This window comes from Suricata suricatta, chromosome 11 (assembly GCF_006229205.1).
Source record: "Suricata suricatta isolate VVHF042 chromosome 11, meerkat_22Aug2017_6uvM2_HiC, whole genome shotgun sequence".
Taxonomy (NCBI): domain Eukaryota; kingdom Metazoa; phylum Chordata; class Mammalia; order Carnivora; family Herpestidae; genus Suricata; species Suricata suricatta.
The window spans coordinates 227,347-236,709 of record NC_043710.1 but is presented as its reverse complement, the minus strand read 5'-3'; the positions used below and the strand labels follow the sequence as shown (position 1 = coordinate 236,709).

The following is a 9,363-nucleotide window of genomic DNA, read 5'->3' as shown; positions in this document are numbered from 1 at the left end:
GCGGCGGGGCTGCCCCTGTGGGGGAGAGGCCTGCCCCTGTGCGGGGGCAGCGGGCCGCAGAAGGCTGTCCCCAGCCCGCGCCGCTCTCCCCAGCTCACCCACCTCTTCGACAACGAGGGCACCGTGGTCTTTGCCATCTTCATGGCTTTGTGGGGTGAGTGACTGCGGGGGCTGCGTGGGGGGCGGGGGGCCGCCTGAGCCCCGGGCTGCCCCGCCCCCTGCGCCCCTGCCGCCACCCCAGCCCAGCCCGGGGACACGTGGTGTTGCGTCTTCGCCCCCACCCGGCCCGCAGCCACCGTCTTCCTGGAGATCTGGAAGCGGCAGCGGGCCAGCGTGGTCCTGCACTGGGACCTGTACGGCTGGGACGAGGACCAGGTGAGGCCGGCGGCGCAGGGCGGTTCCAGGCGCGGCCGCTGGGGGTCCCGCTCCGAAGTGTCCCCTGCTGAGGAGCGCTGCGTCCCGCCCCCCCCAGGAGGAGATGGCGCTGGAGCTCATTAACTGCCCGGATTACAAGCCGCAGCCGCACCAGCACTCCTACCTGCGCAGCGCCGCCATCCTCGTCGTGTCGCTCTTGATGGTACTCCTGGGGGGCTTCCTGGGGGACCGCCCGGGCCGGGGACAGCCCCCCTGAGGCTCCCCAACCCCAGGCCGGCCTCCCTCCTCACAGATCTGCCTCTTGATCGGCATGGCCCACGCCCTGGTGGTCTATCGTGTCCTGGCCTCCGCCCTCTTCAACTCCACCCTGCTCTTCCAGGAAGAGCAGGTGACCACAGCCATGGTGGTGACCGGGGCCCTGATCCACTACGTGGCCATCGTCATCATGACCAAGGTGGTTGGGGGGGTGGATAGAGGGAGCTCGGGGCAGGGGGCTCTCCACCGACGCCCCGAGTAAGCCATCTGGTCTCCCATCCTGCAGATCAACAAGTATGTGGCCCTCAAGCTGTGTGACTTTGGTGAGAGGGGAGGCCTGTAGCGCCTTCTGGTCTTGGCGGGGGGTGTGCAGGGAAGGGACAGGGCCATTCAGGGCTGGGCCCTGGGGCCCTGGACCATCTGTGTCTCCGCCACCTGTCACACCTGGCAGACAAGTGAGGGTTGCCGGTGTCTCTGAGTTGTCGGAAGAGGGACAGGAGGGACAGCCTCAGTCTCATTCTAGAGAAGCCCAGGACCTTCTCAGAGCGCGAGCGCAAGTTCACCATCAGGTTCTTCACGCTGCAGTTCTTCGCCCACTTCTCCTCCCTCATCTACATCGCCTTCATCCTGGGCAGGTAGGGGCCGCCTCCCCCGCCCCCCACTTTACAGGAAATACCTGCTCTTCTTAATGTTTAAAGCAGTTCCTGCTCAGAACAGTCAGAAGCCCAGTGCAAAAACGTGTGGAAGAGCCCACAGTGAACCCCCAGCTCTCTGTTCCCTGTCCCCAGAGGTGACCCTGCAACCGTTTCGTGGGTCTTCCCAGAATTTTTTACACATTGAAGTACACACATATATACACCTATTGACATACACTGTTTTCTCCTGTAAATAATCGTATCTTCTGTTTACGCTGAAAATGTACAATCGACATCTCCCACATCCACGGGGGTGGTGAGATCTCATTTTTAAGACCATGCTATTAACGTGATTTTGCGGAATGTGCTGGAATTTGTTTTGTCAGCTCAGTTGGTAGACATCTGGGTTATTTCCAATCTTGAGCTTCATAAAGTTGTATCCATATAACGCACATGCATTTCTCCTCCCTTTCTGGTGAAATGGACATGTTTTTGGTTCAACCAACATTCACTTTTCTGTCTTTTCTAAAAAAATAATTGCTCCATTTGTTCTGTGTGTTTGCTTACATAGTCTAAGGCACATACATATTGCCCATTAATTCCCAACTCCAGCAGAACTTAAAAAAAAACCACCAACTCCTCCAAGTATGTTCAAAGACACCAGGCAGTGCCTGGACCTCGGCCATCCGTGGAGACGCCCTCTCTGTCGGGGTCTGCCCCTCCCCTTGCGGCTGTGTTTCAGACCGTGTCCAGAGAGCCCCTTGTTCTCCGCCCGGTAGGGCCCCAGGTTTCCCAGCGTCTTTCCAGGAAGGGCGCGTAGGAAATCAGCGGTCCTACTGCCGGAGGCAGACCTCCCCAGCTCTCATCTCACCTGGGTTGTCTCCGAACGCTCTCAGCAGGCTCTCAGTGGGTGTTTGGCCGGGCTTCAGGCTTCACCGCTCTCCTCTGCCTCATCCGCCTTGAACTCGGTCCCGGATTCCCTCCACCTCTGCCCGAGTATCTTGTCCTATTCCTTCCAGGAATGCTCTCGGCAGCACGCCTGAGGTCTGGTCCTCTCCCTCCCTGCTCCTGCCTTTCCCCTCTCCAGTCCTGCCAGCCCTTCCCTGGACACCTGCTTCTCCTCCTCTCCCGACCACTAAACATCGCAACGCCCTGGTGTCTGTTCTCATGACCTGACGTCATGCAGACACACCGGTGAGGCCCATGCTCCTGTCTCCAGGGCACACCTCTCCTTGGAGTCCACCTGACCGTGGCAGCTGCACCTTACTGTTGCTCAGCCCAAAGCCCTGGTCCCCCCAGGTCTCCCACTTCCCCTCTGGCCCCATGCTGTCGTTTGCTCGCTGTCTCTAACTTGGATGGCAGCTCCCTGAGGGGCCTTTGCAGAGTCGGCCCCTGCAGCAAGCTTGGCCTGCAGAATCAGATGGAAGGAAATGACCAGGCACTTGTTGGGCCCCGGAGCCTTGGGTCCTTCTGTTCCTAGCGGCTTTCCTGCATCTCGTGGAATTCCATTTATTTGGAAATTGGACCTTCTGAATTAACTGCCTAATTGTTTTTGCTTTTTTCCCTCCCATTTTTGTTCCAGCTTCTGGGACTTCTTAGCACAGTTTCCCGGCCCTTTGATTGAATGTTTTACGTTCATTTGCCTGCGCTTCACCTCAGGGGCCTCCTCCGGACAATTCCTTCCCAGCCCCCTCTCCACGCCCCGGGACCCCATGGCTTTTCTTCTCTTCCTTCTGCTCTTGCTTCTATCCCTTTCAAGTTCCTTTCACTCTTTTATTCATTCTTTAATTGGTCTCTGATTTGGATGTTAGAGGCCCTCAGTTCTTGTCCCCTGTCCACCAGTAAGAAAGGCCGTGCCAGGGACTTTGCTTCGGGCCACATCTCTCCCGAGGAGGGCTCTTGCTTGGTCAGGCTCTGCACTCCTGCCTGGGGGCAGAAGGACGCCTGTCAGTGCACCCTCACCCCTGTGGAGCTCCCAGCAGGCAGTGGCCCAGCCCTGCAATCAGAGTCTGGTTGTCCAGCCCCCTTGAGGTGAGACTCTGTCTTCCCGACCATTGGCCCGGAGCCTGACATTTGATTTGATGCGGTTTGTATTTTTTCAAATCATGTAACAGAAAGCAGGTGACTTTACACACAAAATAATCCTATGTGCACAGTTTCAATGGGGAGAAACTGAGGCCACTCCTAACAGGCCTTGTCTGGCACCTATCTGCGCCTGTGAATGGCCTAACTTTTGCTTGTGCACGTTGATGAGTGCGTGTGGAGGGGCATGTCTGGGTGTGGGCTGTGCATCCAGCCTCTGTGTCCCAGCCCCTGTGCTCCCCCAGCCCCAGCCAGTCAGAAGCAAGGTGCGGCCCCTCTGCCAACCTGACTGTCCTTCCTAGGATAAACGGTCACCCCGGGAAGTCCGTGCGCCTGGCAGGGATGTGGAGGCTGGAGGAGGTCAGTCTGTCCCGGACACTTCATCGTGCTGTCCCTGATCTCCGCCCCCCACAGCCTCCCATCCCCCACGACTTGACCTCCCCCTCCGACCCCCTGCAGTGCCATCTCAGCGGCTGCATGATGGACCTGTTCCTGCAGATGGCCATAATCATGGGTCTGAAACAAACGCTCAGCAACTGCGTGGAGTACCTGCGCCCGTGAGGGCCTCCCTCCTTCCCTAGGGCCGTCCTGCTGCCCCCTCCGCACCCCAGGGAGCCCCGTCTCCACCTCTCCCAGAGCCAGCCGTCCCAGAGGGCCCCTCCCCTGTTCCCCACTCGTTCTTGTCACCCCCAGGTGGCTGGCCCACAAGTGTCGTTTAGTACGGGCCAAGCTGCGCCACGCATCCGAGGACCCCGAGCTCAGGGACTGGCAGCGCAACTACCTCCTGAACCCAGTCAACCCCTTCAGCCTGTTCGATGAGTTCATGGAGATGAGTGCGTGGGTGGGGCGGGGGCACCGGCCTGACAGCGAGTCTCAGGGACTGGCGGAGGGGTGGGCACTGGGAGCGGGGCTCTGATGGGCGGGGCGCTCCACGGCACGAGGTGACATCTCCACACCCCCCAGTGATCCAGTACGGCTTCACAACCATCTTCGTGGCCGCCTTCCCGCTCGCCCCGCTGCTAGCGCTTTTCAGCAACCTCGTGGAGATCCGCCTGGACGCCATCAAGATGGTCAGGTTGCAGCAGCGCCTGGTGCCCCGCAAGGCCAAGGACATAGGTCAGGGGCCTGACTCAGCAGCAAGGAGCATGGGCACTCCAGCCAGGGGCAGGGCGGCGAGGGGTGCTGGGACCAGATCATGCTAGTTCCCTTGAAATAATCCCAAGATAAGGCCCTCCCCACAGCCCTTCCCCGGGTTCTGCCTAGGCTGAGAGCTGGCCCTGGAGAGTGGCGCTCAGGCCCCAGGAAGAGGCAGGGCTGGTGTGTACCTGCAGGCCCTGCCCTCCCTGAATAGCATCCAGCTGCAGGGCCCTTGGCCCCCTTGGGGGACCTAGGCAGAGGAGTTGGGCTCTGAGAGCAGGGACCTGAGAGAGGGAGGGATCCAGCAGCTGGGCAGGGACTAACTAAGAGGTGTCCTCAGTCACCCAGACTGTCCTCACCGAGATGGCCAGGTATCAGGGAAGAGCAGAGGGAACTGGGTGCTAGGTGTGGGCAGAGGGAGAGGTAGAGGGGAGGAGGTCCCACTCTAGGGCCCAGGTTAAGGCGTTTTGACCCAGGAGTGGGGCAAGCTTGGGGCAGCTGAGGGGTTCAGGCAGAAGACGGGGGCCTGGGGGGACCTGAGCCCCTCCCGGTCCATGTCTGCCATGGCCCAGGTCTTCCTCATCAGTGAAGGCTGCCCACAGCCGCCATGATCAGAGGCATGGCAGAGGTGACAAGGCCCCATGAGCATCCAAGCTCTCAGGCTTGGTGGATCATGGGTGGTGGTGGGGCGGGCAGTGCCAGAGGATCGGGGCTTGAGGAACCAGACTGCCTCACCCCACTGCTGTGGCCCAGGGACCTGGCTGCAGGTGCTGGAGATCATCGGTGTGCTGGCGGTCATTGCCAATGGAATGGTCATCGCCTTCACATCTGAGTTCATCCCCCGCGTGGTGTACAAGTACCACTACGGCCCGTGCCGACATGGGGCCAACCCCGGAGTTGAGTAAGGAGAGCCCAGACACCCCTGGGAAAACTGGCCCAATCACAGCCCAGCCCTAGTGGAGCCCGGGGATAAGGGCTTGCATGGCCGGTATTGTCTGTGGTTGTCACGAATCTGGGCCTGAGGATGCTCCTGACCTCCCACGCCAATCTGCTGGGAACCCCTGTGGGGAAATGAAGGTCCCAGAAGGAGCTGTTTCCTGAGCAGCCACCACCAGAACAACTCCCTCCCAAAAGTCCACAGAAGAGGGCCACACAGGGGACCACTGATCCTACAGATGGGGTCTCCAGGGGTCTTCCCCTGGAAGGCTCCCTTGGGTTCCTGGCACGAAGGGCAGGTGGTGGCCCTCTGAGTCCCTTCAGTCACCCCCAGGGGCCCCTCTCCCATGCAGCGAAGTGAAGGGGGGGTTCTGTGCTGTGCTCCACCCTAGCAGCCCCCACCGCACAGGGCCTAGCTCCGGGAAGGCACCCTGGGAGCCAGAAAAGGCCATGCTCTGCAGCCCACTCCTGCCCCTGCCCTTCTCTCCCTCCCCCAGCTGCCTCACAGGCTACATCAACCACAGTCTGTCTGTGTTCCACACCAAGGACTTCCAGGATCCCATCCGGATAGAGGGCTCAGAGAACGTGACTGCGTGCAGGTCTGGATTCCCCCAGACCCCCGTGAGCAACCCCTGCCCCCTGCCCCCTGACCTCAGGTACCTCCCCACCCCAGGTACCGGGACTACCGCAACGATAAGGACTACAACCTATCCGAGCAGTTCTGGGTCCTCCTGGCCATCCGCCTGGTCTTCCTGATCCTCTTCGAGGTGGGCCAGAGCCAGGGGAGGGGCCCCACGCAGGGGCCGCTCTCTCCAGTCCTCCTCCCTGCCCCCAGCCCCTAAAATGCCTGCTCACCCCTTGTCCCCTGCCCCCCAGCACGTGGCCTTGTGCATCAAGCTCATTGCCGCCTGGTTCGTGCCTGACGTCCCTCAGTCTGTAAAGAACGAGGTTCTGGAGAAGAAGTACCAGGCACTCTGGTATGGGAGGCAAAGGCCAGGCAGGGGTGGGGCCAGGCCCCGGGCCTGAGGTAGGGCCTCGACCTTGATCCCCAACATTCCCATTCCTTTTCCTCTTTAAATTTTTTTAATGTTTTTATTTATTTTTGAGAGAGAGAGAGAGAGAGAGAGAGAGACAGCGTGAGCAGGGGAGGGTCAAAGAGAGAAGGAGTCTGAAGACAGGTTCCAGGCTCTGAGCTAGCGGTCAGCACAGAGCCTGACGCAGGGCTCAAACCCACAAACCATGAGGTCATGACCTAGGCCGAAGTCGGACGCTTAACCGACTGAGCCACCCAGGAGCCCCTCCTTTTCTTTTTAAAAATGTTTAATGTTTATTTATTTTTGAGAGAGAAAGACACACAGAATGTGAGTGGGGGTGGGTCAGAGAGAGAGGGAGACACAGAATCAGAAGCAGGCTCCAGGCTGAGCTGTCAGCACAGAGCCTGGCACAGGGCTTGAACCCACGAACTGTGAGATCATGACCTGAGTGGAAGTCAGCTGCTTAACCGACTGAGCCACCCAGGTGCCCCAGCAATCCCATTCCTGCCTCCAGGTCCAGCCCCAAGAGCACAGATGTGTAGGAGACCCAGAGCTGGCCAAGAAGCACTGGTGCCCAGGAGCTGGGACTCAGAGCCACCCCCTCACCTCCCACCCCAACTCATGGCATACGTGTGGGGTCCTGGGAGGCCAGTGTATACCCGGTGGTGGTAGGGGGAGGTCTTGGAGGCCCCTTGTATGTTTGAGGTGTGGTCTAGGAGGCCTGTTCCATCTGTCAACAGGGTTCAGGGTTGGTATAGCCTTGACTTGAACTCTGATTGCCCTCTGCCACCCCCAGAGCTAGGGCATCGGGTGCTTCTCAGCAGTCAGAACACAGGAAAGCCAGCCCGGTATCCTGAGCCCCTCTCTAACTTGTGGGGCCCAGATCCTCCTCCCCTCCCCCACCCTGGTTGGTCAGGGGGCCCTGATCCCACCTCTCTGGCTCCCCTCAGGCTGCAGAACTTTTATAATAAAATAAAAACTTCTTCGTGTCAATCTGGGCCTTAAGTGGATCATGTCTGACCTCAGGGCTAGAGGGGAAATTGAGGCCCAGATGGAGAAAGGTCTGCAAAGCCGTAGGTTCCTGGTCCTCCTTTGGTTTTTCTTGGGCTGCCAAGTGAGCAGCGCCTTGTCGAGGTCCTACCTTTCCTGCCCGCGATGGTTAGGGGCAGGCTTCCTGGAGAAAAGAGCTGGGGAGGAGGGGCAGAACCACGAAGGGTGCCCCTGGAGACAGCGGAAACCCTGAGTCCCCCAGGTCTAAGACTGCAGTCCGGTCGGGCCGGTTCGCCTTCTACCCCCAAGGCTGGGTGGCTGCAGCTCGGAGGCTTCCTGGCGTCTGACATCAGGACGGTCTTAAGCGCCAGACTTGGGCGCAAAACGGGACTCTTGGGTCCGCCCTCAGGCCCTGGCTGCTGGGCGGGGCTGCACCTGCCGCCGCCGCCGCCGCCGGGACTGTCGCCGCTGCCGCTGCGCACCTGGCCCAGGTGAGCTGTCCCGCCCCCGCGGTCGGCACGATCCCCAGGTCTTGGCAGCAGGGTGAGTGGCTCAGACCCACGGGGGTGAGTTGAGGTCTCCTGCTCCTGGGAGCCGGGACTAGGTTTGGAGCTTGGGGACCCCTTGTCCCTAAGAGCCTCTGGGCCGTGGCGGGCGCGGTCCCGCAGGAAGTTGCTCGGAGTCGGGCCGGCTGCCCCAGTCGACCGGAAGCCTGAGTTTGTCCGTGTCCCGGCCCCGTGGGCCTGGCGGCGGATCAGGGGGTGGGGGGGGTGGGGGGACGGCTTGGGCCACGTTTCCCGCTCCGCCCGACGTGGGCAGTGGCTTCCTGGTGACCTTTGCTCAGGAGAGGGAGGTGGAAGGCCGAGGCGCGCGGGGACCCTCGCCTCCGACCGGAGCTCGGATCCAGGCCTGAGGTCTCCCAGGGCCCCGGGGGCGCACAAGTAACAGGCTGCGGCCGTGCACGGCGCTGTCGCCGGGCGGAGCTACCGCCACGCCCGCGATCCCGCCCTCCGCCGGCGTCCCCCACCTGCCGTGCTAGGCCTGCGCGCCCTACGCGCCAGCCCTGTGCGCACCCGGACCCGTCATCCTTGGCCCCCTAGTGCGCGCTCCTGTCTGCGCTCGGCTCTCCGTGCGCGCCTCGGCCTCCGTGCGCGTTCTCATTGCGATACCCGCGTCCCCGCCCTCGGTGCCCGCCCCCGACCCACCTGCTCGCCGCACCTGGAGGGTTGGGGACTGCTAAATCCGGATCGCCCCTAGCTAAGGCGGAGTGCCGGAGCTGGGGTGTGTAGTGGAGAACTGGGCGCTGTAGCCCGGGGGAGCAGGACAGAGCCCCTCGCCTGCGGGGCCGAGACCTGGTGTACCGTTCTGTCCAGGGGACACGTCGGGGGGCGCAGCAAGAGCTGGGGCACAGTGGGCTGCAAGTCGCAGCTGAGCAGGAGATGCTACGAGACTGTGGGGGTGCTAAGCAGCAAAACAGACGGAGGAAGGGTGGGGAATGGGGGAGGTGTCGCCGAGGGAGCCCGCGCGCAAGCCGGAACACAGGCTGAGGACCTGGAGCTTTCTAGGAACCACTGAGTGTGGTGGGGGAGGGGAGGGGTGAGCCCGGATTCCAAGGGCGGTCCTGGATAGTGCCCGAGGCGATGTGGGCTTGTGGGCGCTCCCCTCGGAGGGTGAGCCTGGGGATGAGGGTGTTCTTTCGCAGAAGAAGGGGGTGTCATGGCTGTGAGATGGTGGCACCAGGGACTCACGCAGAGCAACAGGAAGTCAGGCAGGAACTTTGAGAGGCAGCAAGGCTGCTTGGGGCTCACTGTGTCCTGCCTGGGTACTCCTAGGCGGGTCACTGACGACTGTCTGTCTGGGGCTCACGCGCCCACTGAGACACCTTGGAGGAGGAGCTGGTAGCAGCCCCCCCCCCCCCC

General features: G+C 61.4%; 2 protein-coding genes across 2 annotated transcripts in view; both read left to right on the top strand.

The window, feature by feature from the left end:
- The window catches only part of ANO9 (anoctamin 9), an 18,255-nt gene extending 10,808 nt beyond the window's left edge, over nt 1-7,447 (top strand). Inside the window, exons 12-26 of the mRNA XM_029957159.1 lie at nt 94-154; nt 293-375; nt 473-577; nt 668-829; nt 917-953; nt 1,154-1,265; nt 3,650-3,707; nt 3,807-3,904; nt 4,041-4,180; nt 4,311-4,463; nt 5,238-5,385; nt 5,918-6,019; nt 6,094-6,187; nt 6,297-6,397; nt 6,969-7,447. Coding sequence (XP_029813019.1) covers nt 94-154; nt 293-375; nt 473-577; nt 668-829; nt 917-953; nt 1,154-1,265; nt 3,650-3,707; nt 3,807-3,904; nt 4,041-4,180; nt 4,311-4,463; nt 5,238-5,385; nt 5,918-6,019; nt 6,094-6,187; nt 6,297-6,397; nt 6,969-6,996 — 1,482 coding nt within the window. The 3' untranslated portion in view covers nt 6,997-7,447. The remainder of the gene's footprint in view (nt 1-93; nt 155-292; nt 376-472; nt 578-667; nt 830-916; nt 954-1,153; nt 1,266-3,649; nt 3,708-3,806; nt 3,905-4,040; nt 4,181-4,310; nt 4,464-5,237; nt 5,386-5,917; nt 6,020-6,093; nt 6,188-6,296; nt 6,398-6,968) is intronic.
- A 517-nt stretch (nt 7,448-7,964) lies between these two features.
- The window catches only part of SIGIRR (single Ig and TIR domain containing), an 8,483-nt gene continuing 7,084 nt past the window's right edge, over nt 7,965-9,363 (top strand). The window contains exon 1 of the mRNA XM_029915105.1: nt 7,965-7,987. The gene's annotated coding sequence lies outside the window, so the exon portion shown is untranslated. The remainder of the gene's footprint in view (nt 7,988-9,363) is intronic.